The sequence below is a fragment of the Lynx rufus genome, unplaced genomic scaffold (genome assembly GCF_022079265.1).
Source record: "Lynx rufus isolate CCGP_SWC_20201006 ecotype Redwood Valley unplaced genomic scaffold, mLynRuf1.p SCAF_34, whole genome shotgun sequence".
Classification (NCBI taxonomy): Eukaryota; Metazoa; Chordata; class Mammalia; order Carnivora; family Felidae; genus Lynx; species Lynx rufus.
The window spans coordinates 4,032,184-4,048,294 of record NW_025814850.1 but is presented as its reverse complement, the minus strand read 5'-3'; the positions used below and the strand labels follow the sequence as shown (position 1 = coordinate 4,048,294).

General features: G+C 37.9%; 1 protein-coding gene across 1 annotated transcript in view; it reads left to right on the top strand.

Moving 5' to 3' along the window:
- The window catches only part of LOC124522069 (uncharacterized), a 144,216-nt gene that overhangs the window by 43,703 nt on the left and 84,402 nt on the right, over window positions 1-16,111 (top strand). The window contains exon 24 of the mRNA XM_047093256.1: window positions 9,201-9,254. Within this exon, the coding sequence (XP_046949212.1) occupies window positions 9,201-9,254 (54 nt within the window). The remainder of the gene's footprint in view (window positions 1-9,200; window positions 9,255-16,111) is intronic.

Below are 16,111 nucleotides of genomic sequence, written 5' to 3'. Positions count from 1 at the left end.
TTAGAGTAGAACCCATTCTAAAGTAAAAAGAAATCCTGCCTCATTTTTAAAATTTAAAGTTATCAACATGTTTTCATACAGAAACCAGAGAAGCCAGAATGTTTATCTGAGGAATAGTCAGAATGTAGAATAAAACTTCTACGGATTAAATTTAAAAGTGATCATACGCTGGCTAACGCTTCATTTCTTAGTTCTTCCAATCTGAACCATTTGCTTTTTTGTCTTCTGTGTTCTCCCTGAGTGATTTTATGAACCCCTACTTTTAACCATCTGTTTGAACCATCAGTTATATTCTTTCCAGTCTTCTCCCCAGTCTTCAAACTATTTTATTCTAAATCTTCTGAGACATTTCTATTTAGTCCACCCCAAATAGCTGTTCAAGGATAAAATTTGTAATCTAATATATTCCATATCTTTTTAAACTGATCATCCTTTTTTCTGCTTCACTGACCCTGCCAGAAATCTCTATCCACTTAATTATTGCTGTTGCCTATTTAAACTCCTAAATATTTTTAAAATCCATTCCTACTCTTTAGCCCTGTATCACTACCCTTCTTTCTATTTCTTTTTATCTCTTCTTAGACTGCTAGATAACTCTCTCTCTGCCTATAATTTTGTTACTTTTAAATCCACTCTACACACAGTGGGCAGAATGATCCATTTCTATGTAAACCTGATCATAAGACTAGTTGGGGTTTTTTTCTCCCCATCTTATCTTCCCCTCTTCTACTTTTCTGTACCTTCTTTCAAAACGTTGAAATAACTCAAGGCTCTGATGGGTTCTCTAAGTGATCTTACCTACTTTTTGAGCTCTGAATTCTATCTGTATGGTAATGAATCACTGATAGATATTCCTAACCTAAAACACTCCTTGGATCTCTCTTTGGTTTATTTACTACCTATTTGCAGTCTCCACTTGGATAGCTCAAATAACTTGTAACTTAACTTGTCTTAGTCCGAGCTCTTGATTTTTCTACTAAAACTCATCCCTTCCCGGTATCATTACAAGGCATCACCACTGGAGTTTGTCTTGTGATGTCTTTGTCTAGCTTTCGTATTAAGGTAGCACTAGCCTCATAGAATGAATTGGTGTTTTTTCCCACTTCTGTTTTCTGAAATAATTTATGTAGGACTGATATTATTTCTTTAATTATTTGTAATAATTTACCAAAGAAGCCATCTGGACATAGTCCCTTCTCTCTGAGAAAATTTCCAATGCTAAATTTTCTTGTGTGTTGCAACACTATTCAGATTTTCTGTTTCTTTTTTATTCCATTTTGGCAGCTTGTGTCCATTTTGGAATCTATTTCATGTAAGTTGTTTAATTTCTGGCATAAAGTTGTTCACAGTATTCCCTCTTTAGCCTTTAAATTACTGTTAAGTTCAATGGGTTAATCCTTTCTTTCATTACTAATTTTAGTCATCTGTGTCCTCTCTCTTTTTTTCTTGGCTAGTCAATTTTGATGATGTTTTCGAAGACTAAATGTTTGGTTGCATTGAGTTTCTCTGTCATTGTTCTCATATCCTCTCTAATCTTCATTATTTTCTTCCTTCTGCTTGTCTTTGGTTTGGCTTGCTCTTACTTTCCTAGATGAAGATAAAGACTTAATTATGGATTTGAGATCTCTCTTCTTCTCTAACATAGTTATTTAAGGCTATAAATTTTACTTTAAGCGCCACCTTCACTGTGTCTCATGTATTTAATTTTTATTCAGATAAAAATACATTCTAATTTCTCTTGTAATTTCTTCTTTGACTCATGGATTACTTTGAAATGTGTTGTTTGATTTCAGAAGATTTGAATTTCTCGGATTTCCTTTGGTTGTTCATTTCTAATTTAACTCTGTTGTGGTCAGCGAGCATACTTTGCATGATTTCAGTCCTTTGAATTTTATTAACACTTGTTTTACGATTTAGCATACAAGATAATCAGACGCTCTTTGGAGTCTCCAAAAACTTCTAACAGTGTAAAGGGATTCTGTGACCAAAATATTTGTTTTAGAGCCTTTTTTTTTTTTTTTTTTTTGATAATTCTAACACTTGAGTCATCCAAGGATTGGCATGTGTTGATTGCCTTTCCACTTGATAATTGATCTCATTTTCCTAACTTTTTGTATGTTAAATAATTCTGAGTTGTATCCTCAACTTTGTCAACTATTTTGTTGTGTAGACTCTGGGTCCTTTTAAAATTCATTGAACAATGCTGGTGGGTTTTGTTTTAGCAGGTAATCAACTCTGAGATTCAGAACACAAATTCCATCTCCCATTTCTCTGGATGGTTCCAGTCTCAGTTCATTCTACAAAGCTTTGTTTTACTGCTATGGGTCTGTCTGCGTGTGCCACTTGGGTTAGTCTGAGACTTGGGCCCTGGTTTAAATCTTAATTCAGTTCTCAAAGCCGTTGCAAGAATGCTTTCTTTGTATCTGTCTCATGCATGCACAACTCAAAAGTGAGCCCAAGACTTTTACAGATTCATACACAGAATTAGGGGATCCCTTTCTCCATTGTTCTCTCCTCTCTGGAATTACCCCATATTTTCCAACCTGAAGGGGCCTCTTTTCCAGGTTTCCCTGGTCAAAGAGATGGAGTTTTTATCAGTCTTAGCTTCCTGCTCTGCCTTGCAGTTCTGTGATTGGGGCCCCACCCTCAGGACAAAGCCATTAGGGAAAAGAGAAAACCAAAACAGAAGGCTCACTCCCGTTGCCAGTCACTTCTGCAAGTTTTGGTCCTCTTCTATAGTCTAGTGTTGTTGCTTTTTGTGTTTTCTTTAGACTTTTAGTCTAATCATCAGGAAAAATAGATTGTAGAGAGCTGATACGGCCGTGGCAGAATCAGAATCAGCCTCATATTTCATTATTTAAAAAATATATATTCTTTAAAGTTAAAAAAATTAAAAAAATATATATGTAAATAATACTTTCACATTTTAGCATGTGAATCAGGATGCATCTTATAATTGTTACCAATCACATAGTAGAGTTATTACATTCTTGTCATTGAGTCTGCATTTGTGAATTTGGTTTTAGCCTGTCACTGTGGCACATTACCACTTTAAGTTGTGTATTGTTGGTACCCCATGTGTTGAGTTTAATTGCTGTTTAAAAACTTCTCCAAAAAAATTGCGCTGTCATTAAGAATTGAAGGGAAAGTTGTGTATACAGGAAAAGCATGGAAACAGTGGCAAAGTATAAATTTATGATTAGTGAAGAAAACATCTCACCATTGGAGGAAAGACCACAATTCTGTTTTTCAAAATTTTATTGCAAAGCTACAACAAAATGCTTTTTGGACCTAAGAAAGAAAGAAACCCACAAGTAGAAAATCTATACTACCTGTTGTTAATGATGCATACACAAAAGAATTGCCTATGATACACCATACAGTGTAAGTGAAGGCAAAAGAAACTGCCAAATCCCTCACAAAGGTAAAATAAAGTTCCAAGCAATGAGGATGGACATCAGACATCAACTTGTCAAAATTTCTTGTTAACTTTAATTGCACCAAAAAGAATGACATAGGAATAAATTTAACCAAAGAGGGAAAAAAATCTGTGCTCTGAAAACTATAACACATTGGTGAAAGAATTTGAAGATGACACAACAAACAAATAGAAAGATATTCCATGCTTAGGGATTGGAAGAACAAATATTGTTAAAATGTCCATACTATCCAAAGCAACCTACAATTCAGTGCAATTTACCAAAAGCGCGTTCTACAAAACTAGAAAAAATAATCCTAAAATTTGTTTGGAACTGCAAAAGACCCCAAATAGCCAAAGTAATCTTGAGAAAGAAAAACAAAGTTGGAGATGTCACAATTCCATATTTCAAGATCTACTTCAAAGCCATACTAATCAAAACAGTATGGTGCTGGCATAAAAATAGACACAGGGATCAAAGGAACAGAATAGAGAGCCCAGAAATAACCCCGTGATGATATGGTCAATTAATCTATGACAAAAGAGGCAAGAATATACAATAGAGAATAGACAGTTTCTTCAACAAATGGTATTGTTGGACCATTTGTCCGGAAAACTAGACAGCTACATATAAAATAATGAAACTGGACTACTCTTTAATACCATACACAAAAATAAATTCAAAATGTATTAAAAACCTAACTGTGAGACCTGAAACCATAAAAGTCCTAGAAGAGAACACAAGCAGTAATCTCTTTGATACCAGCTGTAGCAACATTTTTCTAGATATGTCTTCTAACACAAGGGAAACAACAGCAAAAGTAAACTATTGGGACTACCTCAAAATAAAAGCCTTTTTTGCACAGTGGTGGAAACTATCAACAAAACAAAAAAGCAACCTACTGAATGGGAGAAGATATTTGCAAATGATATATCCAATAAGGGGTTAATATCCAAAAAATATGAAGAACTTATACAACTCAACACCAAAAAAAAAAAATCTGATTTTTAAAATGAGCATAGGATCTGAATAGATACTTTTCCAAAGAAGTCATACAGATGGCCAAAAGACACATGAAAAGATGCTCAGTATCACTCATTATCAGAGAAGTGCAAATAAAAACCACAATGAGATATCAACTCAGACCTGTCAGACTGGCTAAAATCAAAACAATGAGAATAGTAAGTGTTGGTGAGGATAACAATTGTTGGTGAGGATGTAGAGGAAAAGAACTCTTGTGCACTACTGATGGGAATGTAAATTGGTATAGCCACTATGGAAAACAGTATGGAGGTTCCTCAAGAAAGTAAAACTAGAAATACCATACAATCCAATAATTCCACTACTGAGTATTTACCCAAAGAAAACAAAAATACTAATTCAAAAAGATAGATGCACTCTATGTTTATTGCAGCATTATTTGTAATAGCCACAATATGGAAGCGTCCTAAGTGCCTATCAATAGATGAATGGACAAAGAAGACACACACACTGGAATATTACTCAGCCATATTCGTCAAGAAAGATGAAATCTTGCCATTTGGGACAACACAGATGGACCTAGAGGGTATTATGCTAAGTGAAGTAAGTCAGAGAAAGACAAATATATCAATTCACTCACACGTAGAATCTAAAAAAAAAAGTCAATAAACGAACAAAAAAACTAATCAGACCTGTAAATACAGAGAACAAACTGATTGCCGGAGGGGTGGGGATGTGAGTATTAGCAAAATGGATGCAGAGGAGTAGGAGATATAGGCTTCCAGTAATGGAATGAATAAGTCATGGGAATAAAAGACACCATATAAGGAATATAATCAATGATATTGTAATCATAGCATTGTATGGTGACAGATGGTAGCTAGACCTGTGGTGCTGTGGCATCACATATAAAAACCTATCAGATGATTGCGTTGTACGCCTAAAACCAATGTAGCCTTATGTGTCAACTACTCTCAAGAAACATTTTTAATTTCTTGTTCGCTTTAAATAAAAAACTCTGGTGGAGCCCTCATCTAAGAAATGCTGTGTCGGGGCGCCTGGGTGGCGCAGTCCGTTAAGCGTCCGACTTCAGCCAGGTCACGATCTCGCGGTCCGTGAGTTCGAGCCCCGCGTCGGGCTCTGGGCTGATGGCTCAGAGCCTGGAGCCTGTTTCCGATTCTGTGTCTCCCTCTCTCTCTGCCCCTCCCCCGTTCATGCTCTGTCTCTCTCTGTCCCAAAAATAAAAAATAAAAATAAAAAAATGTTGAAAGAAATGCTGTGTCACCAGTGCTGTTGATAGTACACTGGACAATATTTTGGAGACAAAAGCAGACACCAGTGATTCTGAGTTGAAGAGCTGAACAGCAGTTTAAAAGAATTAGATCTCAAATATGAAATTATAGTAATTGCAAGTTTATCTCACATATTTTTATGTTTGCATAAGCGTGACATTTTAATTTTTTTTAATTTTTAAATTTTTTTTAATGTTTCTTATTTATCTTTGAGAGAAAGAGAGAGACTACAAGCAGGGAAGGGGCAGAGAGAGAGGGAGACACAGAATCTGAAGCAGGCTCCAGGCTCTGAGCTGTCAGCATAGAGCCCGAGGTGGGGAGCTTGACCTCACAGACTGCGAGATCTTGACCTGAGCCGAAGTCGGACGCTCAACCAACTGAGCCACCCAGGCGCCCCTGCATAAGAGTGATATTTTAAAAATCGGTTTAACTCTAAACATCGTTCAATGATATAAAATAAATATTCTAAATGATAAGGAAAAAAAAGGAAGTTAGCCGATTTCCAGGCCTAGATGATTTTCATATTCTTCTTACAGTTTGTAATCTATCTTTTACGATAGGACATATGTATATTTAAAATACTTTGCTTAAAGGCAACAACCTCTTTGACCTCAGCCACAGCAATTTTTGCTCGACACCTCTCCAAAGGCAAGGAAATTAAAAGCAAAAATGAACTATTGGGACCTCATCAAGATAAAAGGCTTCTGCACTACAAAGGAAACAATCAACAAAACTAAAAGGCAACCGATGGAACGGAATGGGAGAAGATATTTGCAAATGACATATCGGATAAAGGGCTAGTATCCAAAATCTATAAAGAACTCGCAAACTCCACACCTGAAAAACAAATAATCCAGTGAAGAAATGGGCAGAAGACATGAATAGACACTTTTCCAAAGAAGACATCCAGATGGCCAATGGACACATGAAGCGATGCTCGATATCACTCATCATCAGGGAAATACAAATCAAGGCCACACTCACGCTGAGATACCACGTCACACCAAGTGATCAGAGGGGTCAGAGTGGCTAAAATGAACAAATCAGGTGATTATAGATGCTGGCCAGGATGTGAAGAAATGGGAACCCTCTTGCACTGTTGGTGGGAATGCAAACTGGTAGAGCTGCTCTGGAAAACAGTGTGGAGGTTCCTCAGAAAACTAAAAATAGAACTATCCTATGACCCACTGCTAGGAATTTACCCAAGGGATACAGGAGTGCTGATGCATAGGGGCTCATGTACCCCAATGTTGATAGCAGCACTTTCAACAATAGCCAAATTATGGAAAGAGCCAAAATGTCCATCAACTGATGAATGGATAGAGCAAATATGGTTTATATATACAATGGAATACTACTTGGCAATGAGAAAGAATAAAATCATGCCATTTGCGGCAACGTGGATGGAACCGGAAGGTATTATGCTAAGTGAAATAAGTAAGTCAGAGAAAGACAGATATCATATGTTTTTACTCATGTGGATCTTGAGAAACTTAACAGAAGACCATGGGAGATGAGAAGGGGAAAAAAAAGAAATAGTTACAGAGAGGGAGGGAGGCAAACCACAAGAGATACTTAAATACAGAGAACAAACTGAGGGTTGATGGAGGGTGGGGGAGAGGGGAAAGAGGGTGGTGGGCATTGAGGAGGGCACTTGTTGGGATGAGTATTGAGTGTTGTATGTAAGCCAATTTGACAGTAAATTATATTAAAAATATATATATAAATAGATAAAATACTTGGCTCGACAATAATAGATAATAATCTCCTAATTTAACTTGTTATTTATGGAAAAGGAAAATTCCTATGTGGTGTATATGGGAAAATTTCAGGCAATTTGATCAGAGTCTTCCATAAAAGTACACTATCTCTGAATTTTGTTTACTCAGCATAACCAGTTTTTCCAAACTCTGAAGTCCTTGAAAGTAGAAAGTGTACTTTAATTATCTTTGTGCCCTTAAGACCTAGCATATTTCAAATATTAGATATGTAATTTGAGGGAAATGGTTCTTCTCTAACAACTTTGCACATCTCCACCTAGGCCACATAAATATATCTTGACCACAATCTTACCATAGTCTTTCTTGAAAGCATCACAATTCCTCCTGGAACAAGGGGAAGTAGACAGCCTTGTGAAGAGCTGCCACCAAGCAGTGTCTCCATCTGTTTCCCTATCTACAGGAGACGGTCACAAGGTCATTTCTCATTCATCTCCTTAGTTTCGGTTGAACACAACTTTCCGCCTCTCTCCCTTAGGATACAACTGCAGATTTCTGTATAAGTCTATAAAACTTGTTGGGTACCATTTGAGTGAGCTTCCCAGCAGCAGAGCAACTCATCGCATGTCCCACCAGTCCACTGTCCAGCTGGTTCCGTGTTGTATTCTGGGACTAAAGTGGCAGAGATCCAACACCATGCTGATCTTACTTCTTGGGTATAAGTAATAAACTATCTTAATCCATTTGGGCTCATTGTCTCATTACCATCAAAATCTGTGGAAATGTGACGAGCCAACCTAGCAGTTTCAGTGGCAATCTTTTGTGATCCTGTTAAATACCATACCTCTTCTTAGGAACTCTTCTTAGGAACTTCTTGACCACTTGTCAGTAACTAATGTGTGATGACTAAGTAAATAGTGGAAAATAAGAAAAAAAAGGGAAATTTGCCTATGATGAGATGAATGAAGTTTTTTAACAATTGCTTCAAAAATACACCAGTCATATGTCACTAGCCATTCCATGATTATCATAGTAATTGAAAAGACTTTTTAAAAAAATTATATTGGGAATATATGAAAGATTACTTCATTTTTCCTTTTATTATACAATGATAGGTAGGCTTTATGGATATACCATAATTGAGCAGGGTCATAGAACATGGCCAACATCAATAATAGTTTCTTCCAGGTTTATAAAGTAGGGTGAATCTAAACAATTCAGGAGTATAAATTGCCTCTGAGTGGACTCTATCTTCTAGGGCAGGGTCAGCAATGTTTCTATAAAGGGCAAATAATAAATACTTCAGGCTTTGTGGATGATGTGATCTCTGTCCTACTTCTCAATAATGTTGTTGTAGTACAAAAGCAGCTGTAAACAATGTGTAAACAAATTAGTGAGGCTGCGTTCCAATAAAATTTTATTTACGGACACTAAAATTTTAAATTTGTGTAAGTTGTATGTGTCACAAATAATATCCTTTTGGGTTTTACAATCATTTGAAAATGTAAAAATGATTCTTAGCTCATGGGCCATATAAAAATAGGCGGTGAAAAAATAAAAAGATACGTGGCAGTGGGCTGGATTTGGCCAATGGACGATAGTTGGCTCACCTCTGATAGGGAATAGGGCACGTCTTCTATCATAGAATTTCTGAAGAACTGGATTTATAAGTTGAGGATTGACATAGAGCACAATGAAAAGAAGTGGACTTTCACAATATAAGGTTTTCATACTCTGTTTTTCTGAGTCTGCATCATTTTATTATTTTTATCTTTACCTTTTTTTTATAGATAATGGGAAGGTTGATCTTGATAAATTGATGGATGGAGTGAAAACTCTTACAGGTGAGAAGTTAATATAAATCTAAGAATATAAGTTTTAGTCAAAATTATATTTCAAAGACTTTTATTTCTTTGCTTATTCTACCATTTTATCCTTCATTTGATAGATCGTTTTTTATCTAATTTCTTAGAGTTAGACTTTTAAATCTCTGCATGTTAGTAATAAAATTTAAATTCTGGGGTGCCTGGGTGGCTCAGTTGGTTAAGCAGCTGACTTTTGATTTTGCCTCCGGTCATGGTCTGAGGTTCATGATATCAAGCGCCACATGGGGCTCTGCCCTGAAAACATGGAGCCTGCTTGGGATTTCTGTCCCTCTCTTTATCTCTGCCCCTCACTCATTCTCTCTCTCTCTCTGTCTCTCTTTCTCTTTCAAAATAATAAATAAAAATAAATAGTTTCAATTCTGTGTCTTGGTAGCAAATTCTTTTTTTTTTTAATTTGACATTAATATATGACACCTCTTCTATGTTGGGGAAAAATATTCTGTATTAAATCAGTGAATGGTAGAGTTAGGACGGAGAGGAAGATGGCGGCGTAGGAGGACACTGGGCTCACCGCAAGTCCTGCTGATCACTTAGATTCCACCTACACCTGCCTAAATAACCCAGAAAACTGCCAGAAGACTAGCAGCCAAGCACAGACGAGAGGCCCACGGAAGAGGGTAGGAAGGGCGGAGAGGCGGTGCGTGCTACGGACTGGCGGGAGGGAGTTGGGGTGGAGGGGCAGCCCGCCGGCCAAGCAGAGCCCCCGAGTCTGGCTTGCAGAAGCGGAGGGACCGGACGGAGTGTGTTCCGACAGCAAGCGGGACTTCACATCTGGAAGGTTATAAGCTAACAGCTCTGCTCGGAGAAGAGGAGGTCTGGAGGACAATGGGAGGGAGAGTTGCTGAGCCCCGCGAGGACAGAGCTCAGTTTGGCAGGGAAGAAAGGCGCTCACCAGCGCCATCTCCCTCACCCACCCCCCAGCCAAAATCCTAAAGGGAACCAGTTCCTGCCAGGGAACTTGCTTGCACCACGCAAACACCCAACGCTGTGCTTCTGCGGACCCACACCTCCGGCGGCGCGCCTGACTCCCTCCAGCTGCTGCAGGGCCCCTCCCAAAGCGGACCACAGAAGGAGAAGTGAGCTGAGCCTGCCCCTCCCGCCCCCCCATGCACCTTGCCTATCTACCCCAGCTAATACGCCAGATCCCCAGCACCACAAGCCAGGCAGTGTGCAAGTAGCCCAGAGAGGCCACACCACCCCACAGTGAATCCCGCCCCTAGGAGAGGGGAAGAGAAGGCACACACCAGTCTGACTGTGGCCCCAGCGGTGGGCTGGGGGCAGACATCAGGTCTGACTGCGGCCCCGCCCACCAACGCGAGTTATTCAAGACAGCACAGGGGAAGTGCCCTGCAGTTCCACACCCCTCCAGAAACTATCCAAAATGACCAAACGGAAGAATTCCCCTCAAAAGAATCTCCAGGAAATAACGACAGCTAACGAACTGATCAAAAAGGATTTAAACAACGTAACAGAAAGTGAATTTACAGTAATAGTCATAAAATTAATCACTGGGCTTGAAAACAGTATAGAGGACAGCAGAGAATCTCTTGCTTCAGAGATCAAGGGACTAAGGAATAGTCAGGAGGAGCTTAAAAATGCGATAAACGAGCTGCAAAATAAAATGGAGATGACCACGCTTCAGATTGAAGAGGCAGAGGGGAGAATAGGTGAACTAGAAGATAAAATTATGGAAAAAGAAGAAGCTGAGAAAAAGAGAGATAAAAAAATCCAGGAGTATGAGGGGAAAATTAGAGAACTAAGTGATGCACTAAAAAGAAATAATCTACGCATAATTGGTATTCCAGAGGAGGAAGAGAGAGGGAAAGGTGCTGAAGGTGTACTTGAAGAAATCATAGCTGAGAACTTCCCTGATCTGGGGAAGGAAAAAGGCATAGAAATCCAAGAGGCACAGAGAACTCCCTTCAGACGTAACTTGAATCGATCTTCTGCATGACATATCATAGTGAAACTGGCAAAATACAAGGATAAAGAGAAAATTCTGAAAGCAGCGAGGGATAAACGTGCTCTAACATACAGAGGGAGACCTGTAAGACTCATGACCGATCTCTCTTCTGAAACTTGGCAGGCCAGAAAGGAATGGCAGGAGATCTTCAATGTGATGAACAGGAAAAATATGCAGCTGAGAATCCTTTATCCAGCAGGTCTGTCATTTAGAATAGAAGGAGAGATAAAGGTCTTCCCAAACAAACAAAACCTGAAGGAATTCGTCACCGCTAAACCAGCCCTACAAGAGATCCTAAGGGGGATCCTGTGAGACAAAGTACCAGAGACATCGCTACAAGCATGAAACCTACAGACATCACAATGACTCTAAACCTGTATCTTTCTATAATAACACTGAATGTAAATGGATTAAATGCGCCAACCAAAAGACATAAGGTATCAGAATGGATAAAAAAAAAAAAACAAGACCCATCTATTTGCTGTCTACAAGAGACTCATTTTAGACCTGAGGACACCTTCAGATTGAGAGTGAGGGGACGGAGAACTATTTATCATGCCACTGGAAGTCAAAAGAAAGCTGGAGTAGCCATACTTATATCAGACAAACTAGACTTTAAATTAAAGGCTGTAACAAGAGATGAAGAAGGGCATGCTATAATAATTACAGGGTCTATCCATCAGGAAGAGCTAACAATTATAAATGTCTATGCACCGAATACAGGAGCCCCCAAATATATAAAACAATTACTCACAAACATAAGCAACCTTATTGATAAGAATGTGGTAATTGCAGGGGACTTTAACACTCCACTTACAGAAATGGATAGATCATCTAGACACACGGTCAATAAAGAAACAAGGGTCCTGAGTGATACATTGGATCAGATGGACCTGACAGATATATTTAGAACTCTGCATCCCAAAGCAACAGAATATACTTTCTTCTCGAGTGCACATGGAACATTCTCCAAGATAGATCGTCTACTGGGTCACAAAACAGCCCTTCATAAGTATACAAGAATTGAGATCATACCATGCATACTTTCAGACCACAATGCTATGAAGCTTGAAATCAACCACAGGAAAAAGTCTGGAAAACCTCCAAAAGTATGGAGGTTAAAGAACACCCTACTAAAGAATGAATGGGTCAACCAGGCAATTAGAGAAGAAATTAAAAAATATATGGAAACAAATGAAAATGAAAATACAACAATCCAAACGCTTTGGGACGCAGCGAAGGCAGTCCTGAGAGGAAAATACATTGCAATCCAGGCCTATCTCAAGAAACAAGAAAAATCCCAAATACAAAATCTAACAGCACACCTAAAGGAAATAGAAGCAGAACAGCAAAGACAGTCTAAACCCAGCAGAAGAAGAGAAATAATAAAGATCAGAGCAGAAATAAACAGTATAGAATCTAAAAAACTGTAGAGCAGGTCAACGAAACCAAGAGTTGGTTTTTTGAAAAAATAAACAAAATCGATAAACCTCTAGCCAGGCTTCTCAAAAAGAAAAGGGAGATGACCCAAATAGATAAAATCATGAATGAAAATGGAATTATTACAACCAATCCCTCAGAGATACAAGCAATTATCAGGGAATACTATGAAAAATTATATGCCAACAAACTGGACAACCTAGAAGAAATGGACAAATTCCTAAACACCCACACGCTTCCAAAACTCATTCCGATTGTATATATACCCCATATATACCCTCATATCCCATTGTATATATACCCCACATTTTCGTTATGTATCCCTCCATCAATGGATGCTTAGGTTTTTTCCATTTCTTTGCTATTATAAATTATGCTATAATGGATGTGAAGATGCAGTTATCTCTTCAAGACAGTGATTTTGTTTACTTTGGATATATACCCAAGTCATAATTTCTGGATCATATGTAGTTCCATTTTTAATTTTTTGAGGAACCTTCATACTCTTCACGTTGGCTGCACCAATTTACACTTTCACCAGCAGTGCACGAGGCTTCCCTTTCCCCCACATCCTTACCAGTACTTTCTATTTCTTGTCTTTTTGATGATAGCCATTCTAACAGGTGTGAGGTGCTACCTCATTGTGGTTTTGATTTACATTTCCCTGATGATTAGTGAGGATGAGCCACCTTTTAATGGACCTGTTGGCCCTTTGAATATCTTCTTTGGAAAAATGTCTTTTCAGATATTTCACCCATTTTTAAATTGTGTTATTTGGTTTCTTTGTTATTGAGGTATATGAGTTCCTCATATAGTTTGGATATTAACCTCTTATAAGATATATGGTTTGTAAATATTTTCTTCCATTACATAGGCTGTCTTTTCATTTTGTTGATTCTTTTTTTATTATTATTATTCTCAAGTTAGTGAACATACAGTGTAGTCTTAGCTTCAAGAGTAGAACCCAGAGATTCCTCTCTTACATATGACACCCAGTGCTCATCCTGAAAAGTGCCCTCCTTAGTGCCTGTCACCCATTTACCTCCCCTCCAAACCTCATCAACCTCAGTTTGTTCTCTGTATTTAAGGGTCTCTTATGGTTATTTTGCCATGCAGAGAAGCTCTTCAGTTTGATGTAGCCCTACTTATTTATTTTTTATATTGTTGCTTGTGCTTTATAGGAGTCACATCCAAAAAAGCATTGCCAAGAGCAACATCAAAGAGCTTTTTTCTCCGTTTCCCTTGGGAGTTTTATGTACGATTTCAGGCCTTACATTTAATTCTTTTTTTTTTTTTTTAATTTTTTTTCAACGTTTTTATTTATTTTTGGGACAGAGAGAGACAGAGCATGAACGGGGGAGGGGCAGAGACAGAGGGAGACACAGAATCGGAAACAGGCTCCAGGCTCCGAGCCATCAGCCCAGAGCCTGACGCGGGACTCGAACTCACGAACCGCGAGATCGTGACCTTGCTGAATTCGGACGCTTAACCGACTGCGCCACCCAGGCGCCCCCATTTAATTCTTTAATTCATTTTGAGTTGATTTTTGTGAACAGTATAAGACAGGGGTCTAATCTCACTCTTTGTCATGTAAATATCCAATTTTCCTAACACCATTTAATGAAGACACTCTTTTCTCCATTGAGTATTCTAGGCTTGCTTGAATATTGTTGGCTTCTGTGTCAAATAGAAGTTGGCCATATATGTATGAGTTTGTATCTAACTCATCATTGGTCCAAGTGTGTGTTTTTATGCCAGTGCCATACTGTTTTGGTTACTATAGCTTTATAATACAGTTTGAAGTAAAAAATTGTGATCCTCCAGCTTTACCCTTCTTTTGAGGATTGGTTTAGCTTTTGTGGTTCCAAATGAATTTTGGGATTATGTTTTATGTATGTGTAAAAAATGCCATTGGAATCTTAAGAATTACATTGAATCTATAGATGGCATTGCCTTAATGTGGACATTTTAAGGTTAATAATTCTTCTAATCTATGAACACAGAATATCTTTCTATTTGTGTCTCTTCCAAATTTACTCCTAAGTACTTTATAGTTTGTGATGCTGTTGTAAGTGAGATTATTTTCTTCATTTCTTTTTCTGATAATTCATTGTTAGTATATAGAAACACCATTGATTTTTTTGTATGTTGATTTTGTATCCTGCATCTTTACTGAATTCATTCATTAAATTTAACAAGTTATTATTTTTTTTTTTGGTTGAGTCTTTAGGATTTTCTATACTTAAAATAATGTCATCTGCAAATAAACACACTTTTACTTCTTTCTTTCTTTCTTTCTTTCTTTCTTTCTTCCTTTCTTTCTTCTTCCTTCCTTCCTTCCTTCCTTCCTTCCTTCCTTTCTTTCTTTCTTTCTTTCTTTCCGATTCTGGTGACTTTTATTTCTTTTCTTGCCTAATTGTTCTAGCTAACACTTCTAGTACTATACTGAATAGGAGTGGTAAGAGTGAGCACTTGTCTTATTTCTGATTATAGAGGAAAAGCTTTCAACCTTTCACTGTTAGAGTATGATGTTAAGTATTGAGTATTGTCATACATGGCCTTTATTATGTTGAGATTCTTTCCTTCTATACCTAATTTAGTGACAGCTTTTATCATGAATGGATGTTGAATTTTGTCATATGCTTTTTCTGCATCAATGGAGATGATCATGTGATTTTTATCTTTCATTCTATTAATGCAGTATGTCACATTTATTGATTTGCACATGGTGAAATATCTTTGCATCCTAGGGATGAATCCCACTTAATCATGCTCTATGATCCTTTTATTTATTTATTTATTTTTATTTTTTCAACGTTTTATTTATTTTTGGGACAGAGAGAGACAGAGCATGAACGGAGGAGGGGCAGAGAGAGAGGGAGACACAGAATCGGAAACAGGCTCCAGGCTCTGAGCCATCAGCCCAGAGCCTGACGCGGGGCTCGAACTCACGGAGCGCGAGATCGTGACCTGGCTGAAGTCGGACGCTTAACCGACTGCGCCACCCAGGCGCCCCTACTCTATGATCCTTTTAATGTGCTATTGATTGGTTTGCTAGAATTTTGTTGAGAATTTTTGCATTTATATTCGTCAGGGACATTGGCCTATAGTTTTAATTTTTTTGTAGTATCTTTGTCTGGCTTTGGTATCAGGGTAAATGCTACCTTGTAAATGAGTTTGGCAGTGTTCCCTCCTCTTAAATTTTTTGGGAAGAATTTGAGAAGGATTGGTGTTAACTCTTCATTAAATGGTAAAAATTCAGCAATAAAACCATTTGTCCTGGACTTTTGGGGAAGAAGATTTTGATTATTGACTCAATATCCTTACTTGTTTTTGGTCTCTTCAGATTTTCTGTTTCTTCATGATTCAATCTCAGTAGGTTGTATGTTTCTAGGAATAATTTATCCGTTTC